This window comes from Mustela putorius, unplaced genomic scaffold (genome assembly GCF_011764305.1).
Source record: "Mustela putorius furo isolate JIRA1106 unplaced genomic scaffold, ASM1176430v1.1 tig00537303_pilon_pilon_pilon, whole genome shotgun sequence".
NCBI lineage: Eukaryota > Metazoa > Chordata > Mammalia > Carnivora > Mustelidae > Mustela > Mustela putorius.
The window spans coordinates 789120-804551 of NW_025422441.1; the positions used below are offsets into that span (position 1 = coordinate 789120).

Consider the following 15432-nt stretch of genomic DNA (forward strand, 5'->3'; position numbering starts at 1 on the left):
TAAACGTCTACTGGAAACCAGGCGGCGGGGCCTACGGGACCTCTGGGTCCGATCTCTGCTAGGGAAATGGGGGACCCCGGCGTGGCTAGGGGCGAGGGCCGGCGGGCAGAGTCCGTGGCTCCTTCCGGGTAGCCCTGGTCCGCGGGCGGAGGCCGGACCCAGCGCGCACCCCTGCGACCCCACGTCGCCTTAGTGACTCGCACGCTCCCCAACAACGTCTCCTTGCCGACCGGCCCGCCCTGTGCGCGCGGGGAGGCCTGCGCCCGGCCAGAGCGGCGCGCACCAGTCGGGCGCTGCTCGCCAAGCGGAACGCGCGCTCCGGCCCGTCGCCTCGGGGAGGCCCCGGCCCCGCGCGCACCCGGGCGCGACGACCGCACGGGCGGCGCTCGGTTGGGGCCGGGGCGGGGCTCCGCGCTCGCCCCGCCTGCGCAGCCTCCGCGGCTCTCCCCGCCCGGCAGTCCCGTGGCGGCGACCGAGCCTAGCCGAGCTGAGCCACCAGGCACGTAGGACCCGGCGGGGGATGGAGAGGCGTGCGGCGCGCGGGAGCTGCGGGCCGGGGCTGGGGGCGCTGCGGCCTCAGGCGTCCCGGAACTAGGGGCTGCGTCGCGGCCCATGCTCCCTGCGGAGGACACCACCTCTGCGCGCCCAGCACTGCGGAACTGGACGGGCGGTGCCCGGAGTGTGGGCAGGAAAGGCTGCTGGGGAGGCGCGGTGACAGCGGCGTGCCGGGCGGGGGGACCGGAGCAGAGGTGCGGGTGGAGGAGCGGTGGGGCGGGGAGGGGGTAGGCGGGGCGGGGTGGCCCCCAACTCCGGTGCCCGCTGTCTCCTCGCCAGCGCTTAGCCCCAGGGCGGAGGCGCAGAGTCCATATCGTGCCCCCGCTCCCCCCGGCCCTGCCGGGACAGAGCCCCATTCACCTCCCGCACGCCAGCGCTCTTGGGGACCCGGAGCGGAAGAGCGGTCACGCGTGGGTGTGCGTGTGCCCCGGCAGCGCCGGCGGTGCGGGTGCGCGTGAGGCTCCGGGCTGGGGCAGGAGGGGAGGCCCGAGCTCCGCCCACGCCGCTGCGGCTCCCGATGCTCGCAGGCCTTCACTGCGGAGAGCAAGGTGGGACCGCGCGGAGGTGGGGGTGGGGAAAGGCGGTCGGGAGTCCTAGAGGCTGACACAGCTCGGAGGTAGAGCGCCCGTGTGGGCCGGGACCCCTCCCTGATGGCGGGGTGAGGGCAGGGAGTGCGGTCCGGGCTCCCTGATGGTGCGGCTGGCCTGCTGATCAGAGGTTTTCAGGGGACGTGCAGGTTTGGGACGCAGCCGGTGGGGGCTGGTTTCTGAGTGATGGCGTGAGCCCCGGCACAGACAGTGTGGAGGGGCCAGTGTCCTGGCGATAGACAAGGGAGTGAGGTCAGTGTTGGGGGGAGGGGTGTCTTTGTGTGGATGTCCCCAGGGTGAGCTGGAGGGAGTGAGGCCAGTTGTGGATGGGAGCAGAGTTGTCAGTGTCTGGGTTGGGGGGTCAGTACGTGTGAAGTGGGACCCAGGAGGGGAGTGAGGTTCGGTGTCCAGCTGGTTAGGGTGCGAAGGGTGCGGTCAATGTCCAGATTAAGGAAGTGGCGGTTGGTGTGCAGTAACCCCCTAAGCCCAGAAGTGTGACCCCCTCCTGCTCCCTCTCCAGGAGGCCATGTCAGGCGAGGACCACGAGGGGCGGCCGGTGGCTGAAGATGCCAACGGAGGCAGCGGCTCGCCCAGCCCTGGGGACACACTGCCCTGGAACCTGGGGAAGACACAGAGGACCCGGCGAAGCGGAGGGGGCTCCGGGGGCAATGGGAGCGTGCTGGACCCCGCCGAGCGGGCCGTCATCCGCATTGCAGGTAACGCCCTGGGCATCGTCGGCCCAGTTCGCACACTGGCGCCCACTTGCTGACTGAGCACCTGCCGGCGGCTCCCCGCGGGTGTCAGCGGTGGGAGCCCGGCTGCGCCTCGGGGGCAGGTGACCGCGGGCCGCACAGCGCCACCTGCTGGCCCCCGCCTGTCCACCACAGGAGGCCCGCGCCGGAGCCCGAGGTTGAGTCGGGTCTGGAGGCGCCATCATGGGCCTCATGACCAGGAGCCAGTGCCCAGATGCCATGATACTTTCTGGGGCTTTTGGGGCAGGGCCACCTCCCAGGCCCCTTGCTCTCGGCCGCAGCGCGGGGGAGCACGCAGGAGCCGGAGGGGAGGGGTCCCCGGTTGGCTAGAGCTGTGGGGCCTCCGTGGGCTGGGGGCCTGCCTTGGCCTCCAGCCGCTGCCCTGCAGTGGAGGATGGGAAGGGCCCGGCCTGAGGCCCCTGCGAGTGCAGGGCGGGGCAGCTGGGGACGGCCCCTGCCCCTGGGAAGTGGGTGACCCAGGGCTGGAGGCCATCAGGCAGGCTGTGGCAGGAGGGGAAGGACCGGCTGAGGGTTCGCTGGCGCAGGCTGCACACAGCTGACCCCATTCCCCCCAGGACAGAATGAGGGCGAGGCATGTGGAGGGCAGGCCTGGCCCCTGCAGGAGGCCGGGGCGACACTGAGGCAGGTGGCCAGAAGCCTGCAAGGCCAGCCGCTGAGCGGCGAGGGGCTCCGTGGGGGCGAGGCCCAGTAGCAGCGCAAGGCAGTGCGGAGGCGCGGGACGCAGTGAGGGTGTGTGGGCGTCACATATGGGTTTTGAAGAAGGATTTTTACCCACGTGAAAGCAGATCACGAGTGTCCTTCCGCACCGCACGCCGTCTTTGGCGTCCGCCCCCGCCGTGGGGTGGTGGCCGCAGCCCTCCCCGGGCGAGCTGCCGTCGGGGCGTGGGCCGCGGGGTCTGCGTCTCCCGCGCTCGGACACGGGGGGGCTTTGCCCATTTCGTGGGTGGGAAAGAATCTGTCTTTAGTTTCACCAAATCTTTTTTCTTTTGGCTGCGCATTGCCTATTTTAGTCTTTTTAGACTAAAATTGGTTGTGCTTTGAGCCTCTTTTTATATCGAAGCCACCAGCTCTGGTCTCCAGCGGCGGGAGGCGTCTCGGGAGCGGCACGGGGAGGCGGGAGGGGCGCGCCCGGGGGCGGCCAGGTGAGGTAGCCGGGGACGTCGGGGCGGCGGGGGTCGGGGTCGGGGTCGGGGCGGGAGGGGTGCGGCGGCCGGGAGCCTGCCCAGCCCGCCCCGCGCGGCCCCGGCCCCCTGGCCCCTCGCCCGGCCCCGCCCCGCCCGTGGGGCATCCTGGGTGCGGGGGGCGGGGCGGGGCCGCCCCTTTAAGCGGCGCGCGGCCGCGGGGCCGGTGGCCGCCGGGTCTGGAGGCCGCTCCGCGCCGCCCCGCCCCGCGCCCAGGCATGGCCGCCCCGCCGCCCCCGGGCCCGCCGCCCGACGAGCTGGACTTCATCCAGGCCTACGAGGAGGTGCGGGAGAAGTACAAAGGTACGGCGCCGCCGGCCCCGCGCACCGTGCGGGCGACCTGCCGTCCGGCCGGGCCCTGGCAGGTCCTCCAGCCTGACGGCCCGGCCTCTGACCGCTTGTCCGCCGTGGCCGCTCCTATCGCGGCTCCGGTTACCGCCCTGCCCGCCGCCTCGCCGGCCCCGCTCGAGCCCCCGCGGCTGCGGCGCCCCCGGGAGCGGCGGGAGCGGCGGGAGCGGCGGGAGCGGCGGGAGCGCCCGGCGGAGCCCCCGCGGTCATGCCCTTAATAGGGCATCGCGCGGCGAGGGTGGTGGGGTGGGCCGCGCCGCGGGCGGAGGCTCTCGGGGCCGGGGTCCAGTGTCCCCAGCCGGTGCCCAGCAGACACGTGGGTCAAGGCCGAGCCCTCCCGCGCCCCTCAGCAGGGTGCCTCCCCCCGGGGGTGGGGGGCCCCCGCGGCCACACCTGGCAGTGGGTCGCATACTTGTGGCCTCTGCTCACATCCCCAAACGGGCCCTCACCTAGGCTGCCACCCTTCCTTGGCAAGGACCTCCTCACTCCCCTTCTCCGACACCCCCCCTCCCCCGTAGGCAGCCGTGGGCTGGGGAAGACTGGGCAACCTTCCCTTCCTATTGAGAAGAACTGATTCTCTGGCTTTGACAGACCCCTTGGCCTGCTGCAGGGGCCCCCTGGGGCCTCTGACCTGCCCAGGCCCTTGGTGCTGTCCCCGGAGGGCACACACAGCCCTGGCTCCTGGCCCACACAGGCTCAGGGCCGGGTGAGTGAGCTGCTGCAGAGGGTCGAGGCGCGGGCCCTGGGCAGAGCTGACCAGAGCTGTTTCCAGCTCCACGTGGCTGGCTCGGCCCCCAAGGGCAGCTCAGGGAGAGCTCCTGCTAGGGCCTCACCTTGCTCTCTGCCTACTGACCTCCCCCAGGCAGGGAGAGGTTGCAGAGCGCCTAGGGCTCTTCCCTGCCAGGCCCCCCTCCGCAAAGAGCTTCTGCGTGATCTCTGCCTGTGCTGTGCGGTCTCCTGCCCGTGCTGTGGCCGCCCCGTTGGCCTGGTCCTCACAGAGATGCTCCTGGGGTGACGGGCTGCTGAGGGAGGGAGTCTAGGTCCAGAGAGGGCCGGCCTGCTGCTCTTAGCTCCCAGAGCCAGCCTGGCCTTGGAGGGTTCATCTGGGGGGTTCCTGGGCATGGAAGCAGCTGCCCACGTGGGCCGCGGCTCTCCTGTGTTTCCTGTGTCTGTCGCCTCTCAGCTGTTTATGAAGTAGTCACTCTGTTTGGAGTAGGGACACCTACGCAAAATACACAGAATACATAGTGGTTTGTTCCAGAATCTTCCTTGGTATGATCGGGTTGGTCCAGATCCTGTCTGGGGCATCTGGGTGAGGCATACTGACCGGATTAGCCGCGTTCCCTCCACTCCCTGAGTTGGAGGCCGGCCTCCCAGGAGTGAGATCTGACAGGTCCCTGGGGGTTCTTCTGTCTCGGTGCCCTCCCTGGATGCCAGGCTTGGTGTTGGACACACTGGGCTGTCTTGGCCCGTGTCCACCTCCTGGGCGTGGTGGCTGGAGGCTGACAAAAGGGCAGTCGGCGACTCGAGCCTGCTTCTTGCCCGAGGGTACACAGCGTGGACTCGCCAGGGCCCGTGGCCCAGCTCTCTGGTCTGGTGGTACTGGCAGCTGGCCATGGCTTGGTAGGAGAGTGAGTGCTGGGGGCTTCCCACATGGGCCTGGGCATTGGAGGGCTTCTGGGTCATACCAGGCACCCCCGGGACTCCTTAGCTCCTTTGAGTAAGGGTCTAGGTTGGTGCCTGTGGCCAGCCCAGGGCCACTGCCAAGGCCAGGAGGAGCCTAGAGGAGGCCATAGGTGGTTGGGCGATAGGCTGCAGGCCTGACCACTGTGCATGCCTTGGACCTACCAGAGGACCAAGGCCCTGGTCCACCCTGTCCCTGGAAGTGGAGGGCTCTCAGTGGGGGAGGGAGGGAAGGGGTGGCCCTTGATGCCAGCCAGTGTGCAGACGGGGAGCCCGAGCCCCCCTCTCTTGGGTCCCAGCACAGCACTTTTCAGCTCTGCCTGGGGGACAGCCCCTCAGCCATGCCCAAGCTCTGCTGGTCCCTCACTGGGCCGACCAAGGACTCTGGCTTCTGCCTCCTGGTTTCTAGCCCAAGCTAGCTCTCACCCTCCCAGCCCCACACATGAGAAGCTCCTTCCCCAGTGGCCCTTCCAAAGTCTAGCCACTCAGTCCCTGCCCCCAGTGATCCCTCCCCCCACAGTGCCCCCGACCCCACCCCGGACACGTCATTCATTCCCCGCTTCTCCCCCTGGAAATCCCCAGTCCTCCCTTCAGGGTCACTGCTCCTCCCAAACATTCTCAGTTTCCTGTCAGCCTGAGCCTACCCTTGCCCATCCCCCTGCCTTCTGTCCAGGGCACATTCCTGTGGAGCTGGAGCCACTGGGTCTGTGGTGGGAGAGCTCTGGGTGCCCGTGGGGCGGGCTGCAAGGGCTCTCCTGAGTCCCGGTTCCCCAGAGCCTGGCCTAGAGCGACTCGGAGGCTGGCTGTGGGAGGACCCAGGCGGCCAGGAGAGTGGGGTAAGGCTGCTGGCAGAGGGGCGGCCCAGCTCCCCCTGGTGCTGTGTGCACAGGGCCAGGGGCCTGTCTGTAGGATTAGGGGGGACTGGGGCTTCCAGGAGGGCCCAGGCGGCCGGGGTGGAGCCTTCAAGGCTGTCCCATGGGGCTGGGAGCAGGGTGGCCCCAGAGTCCAAGTGGTTCCAAAAGCAGCACCTCAGGGTTCTGATGAAGTCGCTTTGGGGGTCCGGGTGGGGTTGGGGAGCAGGGCTTCCGGGCAGGGGGGTTGGGGTAGGGAGCCCGCATCAGCCTGGGGAGAAGGTGGGTCCAGAGAAGCCCTGGGGTGGGGGGGGCTGTCTACGTGTCTGCTGGGCATGGGCCCGGCATGTATCTTGTGCTTTCTTTGAGACTCAGCAGGGGGGCTTCCCCCCTCCCTGGCAGGGCTGGCACCCTCCTTCCCTGTCCCACTTTTCCCAGGGCCTGGACTCTGCGCTGGGTCGTCTGTGTCCCCCGCACTGCCCCAGGCTGTCACGGCATCTGCAGGGTGCTCGCGGGGTGAGTGGGTGGTCAGCACAGGGTGTCGTCTTTGGTGACCGGAGCTCAGCTGCAGGGGCTGGGCTGGCAGTTAGCCAGGCTCTTTGGAGAGGACTCTAGGGCTGTGGTCTTCTGTTCCCAGTACCGTGCGGTCGCAGAAAGCGAGACCAGCGATGACCACACTGCGGAACTACATAAAGGAAAACAGTTATGGTCACACCTCTGGCCCCCAGTCTCACTGGCTGGGGCGACCACAGCGTGTGTGTGTGTGTGTGTGTGTGTGTGCGTGCGCGCATGTGCACACACCTGTGTATGTGGGGGTGGGGAGAGCAGAGTTTTTCAACATATTAATAGACTCGTGAAACCATCAGCACAGTTAATTCCAGAACACTGACGTCCCCCGGCCCCTGGCAAACCCGGGTCTACATTCAGTCTCTAAGGATTTGCCTGTTCTGGACGTTTCATATCAGTGGAATCAAGCCATCTTGTACCTGGCCTCTTTTATTTAGCATGATGTTTCCAAGGTTCGTCTGTGTGGGAGTGTGTGAAGGGCGTCCTTCCATGGCGGAATCATAGCCCACGGCACGGACGCACAGGCTTTGTTCTCTGTGCGTCAGTTCATGGACATCCGGGCCTTCTTTTGGCCATCACGAATAGCACCGCCGTGGACATCTGTGTGCGGGTGTTTGTGCGGACCGGCGTCCCCATGTCTCCTGGGTGGACACCAGGGAGTGTGATTGCTGGGTCACGTGGGAACTCTATGTTTAACTGTTGGAAGAGCTGCCAGGCTGTTCTCCGCAGCAGCTGCCCAGGCCCGCATTCCTCACAATGGTGTGTGAGCCTTCCCACTTCCCACGTCCTCACCAGCACTTAGGCTTACCTGCCTCCCTGAGTACAGATGTTCAGTCCTGGCGGGTAGAGGGGGGATCTCACTGTGACTTTGCTTTCCATTTCCAGATGGCTGACGGTATCAAGAGCTTCTTGGTCATTTGTGTACTGTCTTTTGAGAAACATCTATCCAGATCCTTCGCCTGTTTTTAAGTTGGGTCTTTATCTTTTTATTGTTGAGTTGTAGGTGTTCTTTATGTATTATAGATACACGTCCCTTACCGGATACAGGATTTGCAAAGAGTTTCTGATTCTGTGGGTTGTCTTTGTACCTTCCTCGTGGTGTCCTTTGAAGCGAAAAGTTTTTAATTGCGACGAGTCTAGTTGATCTATTTATTTTTGCTTGTGCTTTTGGCATCATATCTAAGAAACTATTGTTTCCTCCAAAGTCATGAAGATTTATGCCTACGGTTGCTTCCAGGAGTTTTATAGTTTAGGCCTTACATTTAGGTCTTTGATCTGGTTTTTTGTTTGTTTGTTTATTTTCGTTTATTTCCCTCATCCCTTTACGTGGACATTTGGGCTTGTCGTTAAAAACGATTGCATTTCTAGGCTGCGCTCGGCATAGGTGAGCACGGCAGATACAAGACACGCGCGTTCTCCAGATCTTTGCCCACTGATTGATGAGAGAATCCAAACTGTTTTAATTCGCATTCTTTGATCAGTAATAAAAGCATCGTTTTGTAGTTCTTGGCTAATGTCACTTTTCTTCTTTTATGAGTTGCCTACTCAAAACCCTTGTTCAGATCTAGGCGAGAGGCAAGTAGGGATCAGGTGAAAAGAAAAAAGCATTGTTAATTTTTCTGTATGATGTGTTTCTCTTTGAATGATAAGTGCTCTTTACAGAAGTGCCTGGGAGAAACAGTCGGTTAAGTCTCCGTCTCTTGGGCTCTTGGTTTTGGCTCAGGTCATGATCTCAGGGCCCTGGGATTGAGCCCCGGGTCCGGCTCTGTGCTCGGCGCGGTGTCTGCTTCTCTGCTTCTCCCTCTGCCCTCCCCCTGCTTGCTCACTCTCTCTGTCTAAAATAAACAAATACATCTTTTTAAAAAGCCTTTAAAAAAAAAAGAGCTCTTACGTATTATGAATATTAGCTTTCTTATTTGTTCTATGTGTTTCAAACTTTTCTCCCGGTTTGTTACCTTTGGTAAGTAAGTGTTCTATTGAAATATAACATTTCTATGGAAAAGCATGCAAATTATACACACGCCGCTTCCTTAAATTTCACAGTCTCCTTGTGACCAGCATTGAGATCATGGAAATAGCTTCTTAGCCTCCTAAAAGGCCCCGTGTTCCCAGCTGCGGTCTTCACTTTTCCCACCGCACAGCCGTCGGGTCGCCTGTCATCTCACCTCGTCTCTGTCTTCATCCGTGTCGACTCGAAAACTTTCCTCTTTTATTTTGTGGCCTCTGAGTTTCATGTCCGCTCAGGACGTTCTTCTTTTGTAAAAAACGTTTGCTAAGAGTGTCTTCCAGTTCTGTCGTGTTTGTTTTCTAACATCTTCCTCTTTATCTGGAATTTGTTTTGGGTTGGGGTGTGTGGGAGACTTGGGGTGTCGTGCTCAGGGTTTCGACTTGCACTAGTGGGTGACCAAGAGGATTTTACGTATCTCCTTTCCCACCCACCTCCGCTTCCCGAGGGCAGGGTCTGTGTCCGCTGCTCCTCTGCCGCAGGACAGGATCGCTTAGAAACGAGTGGGTGAGTGGGAGAGAGAAGGGGGCCCCGAGCCAGACCCTCGCGGGACCCCTGGTCCCCGCCAGTTGCCCCAGGTGCCCCCAGAGCAGGTGCCGAGGGAAGAGGCCTGGTGGTGGCCGAAGGCAGGGTGGGGGCCGGTCTTCTCTCCAGCAGGGGAGGCGGGGCAGCGGGAGTTTGCTTTAGGTTTTCGAGTTGGAGATGAGCGAGCCTGTGGAGGCCCTGGGATGCCAGAAAAGGCTGGATGAGTTGAGGGAGGCCGGTCTGGGGCCGTGCTTTGGGGTCCTCACGAGGAAGGGAGGAGGCCCACCTCTGAGCCTTGGGGCAGCTGGGGACACCAGCCAGGGGAAGCAGGGGCAGAGCCACAGCACAGAGTCCCGGCAGCCCAGTGACTGGCAAGGGGTGACAGACCAGAAGAGGGCCACCTGAGCAGGACAAGTCTCCAAGAGTGCCTGGCCCTCGGTGATAAGGGACACTGGGGACCTTGGTGAGACCTGTTTGAAGGTGTAGTCAGGTAGGAGGTGCTGAGGGTGATGTTCGGAAGAAGAGGGGTGCAGGGCTGGAGGGTGTCCAACACTGTGGGAGGGAGGGGGCCCTCCAGGACAGAGTGCCGGCACGCAGGTGAAACACTGGCCTGAGGTCCCTGGGGCAGGGGTGGCCTTGGCCTGGAGGGGCATCTGTGGCCATCGGGGGTATGGGCATTGCCGAGTGCTGGGCCCTCTCTCTCCTTGACCCATCTGCCAGGGGCTGAATGTGACCGGCCCTTGCCACCGAGGGCCTGTGGGGTACGCAGGGGGTGGGGCTGTCAGGCCTTCGAGTATAGCAAGGTGTGGGTGATGGTGCCTCCTAGCCTCGGTTTCCCCATAAAGCCCGAGGGGAGCTGGCAGGAGGGGGCGGGGTCTGGGTGCCTTCGGAGGGGGCTCGAGGAGGCTGGGGAGCAGTGGTACAAGTGGGGGGCCACTTGTAGGCCAGCCATGGACAGGGAGCCGTGGGCAGGGAGCCGTGGGTAGGGAGCCGTGGGCAGGGGAGCCGTGGGCAGGGGAGCCAGTGCTGTGGGGCACAACGATGGGGACCCAAGTGAGGGCAGGTGCTGGGTCATTCGGGGGCGCCCAGGTTGCTAGTAGACTGAGTGAAGGGGAGGTCAGGAACTCATTCCCAGGTGATGGGAAGAGAGTGCCCATTCAGGAGCCACGGGACAGGGGCCTGGAGGCCTGGGCGCCCACCTCCCTCCTCTCCTCTCCTCGGGGGTGCTGGGGTCGTGGTTTAGGAGAGGGGTTGTCCCCGTGGGTGGTCAGCCCTTGGCAGGGGCCTTTACTGCTGTCCTGAGGCGAAAGGGACATGGGGCCAGGAAGAGGAGGGGGACACTCTGCTGCCCACCCTGGTTCCTGGAGTGGGGCAGGTCAAGGGCCAATTCTGCAGGCAAGGCATGCCCTAGAAGGACGTCTGGTGTAGCTGGTCTGGAGTCTGGGTTCAGGCCTGCTGGTGGCCGCATTGGTGCCCGGAACAGTGGGGGAGGGGCAGCCCTCTGGGGCCCATGTGCGGGGCGGGAAGTGCAGGCCTCGGGGGCAGGTGTGGGCCAGCTGGTGGGGGCCTGGAGAGCAGCGTCCACAGCAGGTGTCTCTGGGTGTGGGGCTCTTAGAGCCTTTCTTCTCTTCCCTAGGTTTTTTTTTTTTTTTAAGGCTTTATTTATTTATTTAACAGAGAGATCACAAGTAGAGAGGCAGGCAGAGGGAGAGGGGGAAGCAGGCTCCCCCTGAGCAGAGAGCCCGACGCAGAGACTGATCCCAGGACCCCAAGACCATGACCCAAGCCAAAGGCAGAGGTTTAACTCACTGAGCCCTCTAGGCGCTCCTGTTTCCGTTTTGAAGTGAATGTGCATTTTGAACTTTTTAAATGTATCCGTTTTTCTCCTTCCTCATTAAGTGAAGGGCTACGGGGAAAGCTTATAGGACTGGAGTCAGCCTTGAGGGACACGACTGAGCTTTCTGTGGTTATTACTAGGACAGCTCACGCTTGGCTGTGGGATAGAGCCGGCCCCAAGAACACCCTCTCCTGGGTCTCTGCCTCAGACAGCACCACGGTACCTCCCACTGTTCCCGAGGCTGTAGGGCCGCTCCTGTCCCAAGGCCCAGTGGGCCTTCCCTGGTGAGCGACTACGGCTCCATCTTCAACATGTGTCTTCTCCTGTCTCTTGCAAGGCTCCTCGTCACTGGAGTTAGAGCCTCCCTGAGTGATCCAGGATGATCTTATCTGAACATTCTGAATTATAACTGCAGAGACCTTTTTTCCTAAGAAGAGAACACTGTGGGCTCTGGGATTTGGAGGTGGACACAGATTTGGGGGACAACTATTCTTCAGGCCACAGCTGTCTGCCCTTTGGCCTCCTAAAACTCATGTTTGTCACATGCAAAATACATTCACCCCTTCCCGCAGTCCCCCAGAGCATCAGCCCATTACAGCATCAACTCAAGTTCAAAACCTCCTCTAAATTTCAGCAGCTCAAAAGCCCACATCTTGTCCAAAGTGTCCAAATCAGGACTGGGTGAGGCCCTGGACACCATGGGGCAGAACTCCCGTCTGGGGGTGGATTTGAGAAAGTAGTGAGCCAGTCCGAGACTCCAGAATACAATGGTGGGACAGGCACAGACTAGACACCCCCTTTCTAAGGGGGGAATTAGACAGTGATCAGGGTCTTGAGGTCCCAGCAAGTTTGAAACCTGCAGGGCAAGTCCTTACTCCTCCGGTGGCGGCGGCGGCTGCTGCTCTGTGCTCTGGCCTCCTGCGCAGGCCCCAAGGCTCTGCTTGGGGAGCCCTGTCTCCTTAGCCTTGAAGGGTAGCCCAGGGTTGAAGCTGAGTAGCCCTGCCAGCCCATTTCCCAGGAATCCCCGATTCCTAACGCCTTTCTTCTGTGTGCTGTGTTCCGTCCAGTCCAAGCTGCTGGTGTCTCCGCTGGTCTGACATTCTCATAAACCTGTGGGTCTCCTGTGTATGTCACGGGTCCCACGTCCTTAGACAAGAGGGGTCTCCGTAGATCTTTTCTGGATGACGCCACTCCCTTCCTAGCTTCTGCTGAGACGGTGGCGTGGACCTGTGGGTCGGACAGCTGACCCACCCCACGGAAGGCCGTCCAGTCCCCCTTGGCTGTCCCCCTCTAGGACATTCTCTCGCAGCCTTAGCAGCCTTTGCAGTCTGAGCGGGTTGGGGCTTTCCTGGGTCACCAGCGCTAACCGTCCCTTCCACGGCGATGTGTTTCCTCCCGGACCCTCCTGTGAGCAGCCAGGCAGGTCACGCCTCTCACGCTTCACGGGGAAATCTCCGCAGCTAAACAGCTAAAGCCGCTCACAAGTTCTGGTTTCCACCCAACAGTGGAACGTCTCGTTCAGTCCTGTTTCCTGCCACTATTTGATAAGGATCGGCTTTCCTCCGGTGTTCAGGAATGCGTTCCTCCCTTCCTTCTAGGTCCTCCCCGGCAACATGCTTGCCATCCATGTTTCTACCCCCAGTCTGTGCGCGGCAGTCCAGGCTCCTCCTGCCCTGCTCCTGCAGCCCTCCAGCCTCTGTCCACGGCCACTCCCAAAGCCACAGCCGCGTGATCAGGCCTTGGTCACCCACCTCCGTAACACAGTGCCGACTGGTTTCCTGTGTCTGCCGTAACGAGCGCCACACATGGGTGGTCTAACAAACACAGACGTCTTCTCTCAGCTCTGGAGGCTGGAAGTCCAAAATCGAGGTGCTGACAGGGCCGTGCTTCCTGGGAAGCTTCTAGAAGAGAGCCTCCTCACTTCTTCTAGCTGCTGTGGCTGCTGGCATCCCCGTCTTCACGTGGCTTCTCCTTGTGGCTCTGTTCTTTTCTGCCTCATTGGATTTGGGCCCACCCCCATGATCCAAGGTGATCAGATCTTGAGATCCTTAATTAGATCTGCGGAAACCCTCTCTCCACGTAAGGTCATGGTCAAAGGCACCAGGGATTCAGATGTGGACATATGGTTGTCAAGGCCCCTGTTTAGCGCCCTACAGTGTCGGGCGATGTACTCAAAATCTCCACATCTTTTTGTTTTGTGCTTGGTTTGAAAAAATGTGCACGATATTTTGTAATACAACTTAATGTATAATTTTATAATTATACAATTTGATATCATAGAGCATTTTAGACACATGTAACTTCTTTTTACTTAATGTTACAACGTGGACATCTTTCTATAACATTTATTTGCAATATAACATAATGTGCCTGGGTATGGTAACTATATATATATTTTTTTAATTTTATTTATTTGACAGACAGAGATCACAAGTAGGCAGAGAGGCAGGCAGAGAGAGAGGAAGGGAAGCAGGCTTCCTGCCGAGTAGAAAGCCCGATGCGGGGCTCGATCCCAGGACCCTGGGATCATGACCTGAGCTGAAGTCAGAGGCTTTAACCCACTGAGCCACCCAGGCGCCCCGGTAACTATATATTTAAACATTTTTTTTTTCACTAAGTAAACTCCGTCCCCAGTGTGGGGCTCAAACTCATGACCCTGAGATTGAGTCGCTCGCTCTACCGACTGAGACAACAAGGCGCCCCTAACCATATCATATTCAACCGAACCCCCTCCCATACAGCATTAAGGTTATTATTTGTTTGATATGAGGAGGGCAGCAAGAAGCGCTTCTGTAGCTGGATTGTTGGGTGTGTCTATGACTACTCTTTGAAATAGCATTTCTGAATCAAATCGTGTGTAAAACACAAGCCTTATCTACACCAAGATACCATTTTTTAGGTATCAGATTGGCAAAAATCCCAACACTTGGATTTCTGGATTGTGTTGGGGAAACTGTGGGAACCAGGCCAGTGGTGGTGCCTATCAGATGGGTGCCCAAGGGGACAGTGTTCCTGGGGGTCCTGGCAGGCGACAGGGCTCCTGGGGGACGGCTGAGGGCTCTGCTAGCTTGGGGGGTTCCCCTCTGCCACGGGCTGATGGCAGCAAAGGGTCGGACGGTACATGTGAGGCGTCAGGTTTTGTGCCAAAAGGAGGAAAACCAAGATTCATGTTTGTATCTGCCTGATTTTCCATCAGAGGAGTGAACAGGAAGCCAGGGGAGGAGCCTTCCCAGCGCGTGGTCCCCGTGCGTCTGCGGACCATCTCCCACGCAGACAACGGGTGCACTGTCCGGGGTGTTTGCTCGGTGCTGCTGGTGCTTCTGCTGCCGGGCCCGGGGGCCTCACTCCGACACCTGCCCAGCGCCCGGGCTACCGTTTCAAACGGACGGCAGAGCCTTGCCAGTCTAGAACATGCCAGACATGAGGACATGAAGCCGCGTTAACAGGTGCGAACAGGGGCCAGCCGCAGGGCCCATCGCAATGGCAGGGCTCAGCCTGGGGTGTGTTGACCCTGGCGCTGGGGTGCGTGAGTCCCCTGCTCTGTCTCTGTGCGCGGGGTGGGAGGGGCTTCCGCACTCGAGTCCTGGCGGATTTTTATTTATCTTCTTCTAAGCACTTTATAGCTAGTGTTGCTGATGAAGGCTTTTTTCCCGTGTGTTTTCCTAAGTCGTTGCCGCGTAGATGAAACCTCCCGATCTTTGAGAGGTGAAGGTCAAGCCGGCCACATCACAGAGCTCTCTTGTGGGCTCCGACGGGTGGGCTGTAGGGTTTGTCCTGGTGCCAAGAGCAGCACACGCTGGCCGGCGGGAGGCAGCGGCGCGGGAGGGCTCCCTGACTGCTGCCCCGAGGGCCTCTCGGCCTGAAGCCGTCTGGCTTGCTCCTTTGGACACTCCCTGTCTTACAGTAGAACATCCTTGGGGGACCGTGGATTGGGGGGACCCTGGCAGGACAGCCTGGCAAGCCTCTCGGGCCTCCTGTAAGCAGTGTGTGACTTCCGTGGTTTACTGGGGCACTCTCTAAAAACCAGCGCTGCTTCTGAGTTTTATCGAATGAGTTCTCAGCCTTTTTGAGATTCATATTCAGGTTTTCTCTTTTAACCTATCAGTGAGGCAAAGCTAGATTAATAGAGGTCCTGGGAGCCCCTCCCCCTGGCACAGCGAGAGACCACTCCCTTCTCTCCCGCACAGCGAGGCCTGGGTGTCCAGGTCTGGGCTTTGGTGATGCTGGGAGAGCTGCCCGAGGCCACCCAGTCAAGTGTCTGCATTAGTGTGCTTGTCCCTGTTGGGAGGGACCCGCAGAAGGGCGCAAGCGGTGGGACGCAGGCCCGGGTCTACCACTGCAGGGGAGCAAGGTAGCCCAGGCTGGGGGGCAGCAGCAGGGCCCTGGCGGGACCTGGTGGGTGCATGGTGGTCTTCTGGGGGCTGCCAGGACGAGCCTGCTGAGAAGGGTGCTGGTCAGGCAGTGGGCTGGAGGATGAGGATGGGTTTGAGAGGCAGTTGGGGGAGAATGGCCGAGCAGGG

The 15432-nt window shown here is 61.0% G+C and overlaps 1 protein-coding gene across 6 annotated transcripts in view; it reads left to right on the top strand.

Moving 5' to 3' along the window:
* The first annotated feature begins 367 nt into the window (after nucleotides 1-367).
* The window catches only part of PLEC (plectin), a 53965-nt gene continuing 38900 nt past the window's right edge, over nucleotides 368-15432 (top strand). For 2 of the 6 annotated variants that reach the window (XM_045074082.1, XM_045074083.1), the window contains exon 1: nucleotides 3256-3399. In XM_045074082.1, coding sequence (XP_044930017.1) covers nucleotides 3315-3399 — 85 coding nt within the window. In that variant the 5' untranslated portion in view covers nucleotides 3256-3314. Of the gene's footprint in view, nucleotides 500-543; nucleotides 750-877; nucleotides 1104-1662; nucleotides 1859-3255; nucleotides 3400-15432 lie in introns of those variants that run through there. The other 4 variants (XM_045074072.1, XM_045074073.1, XM_045074074.1 and 1 more) reach the window with 4 other exon arrangements.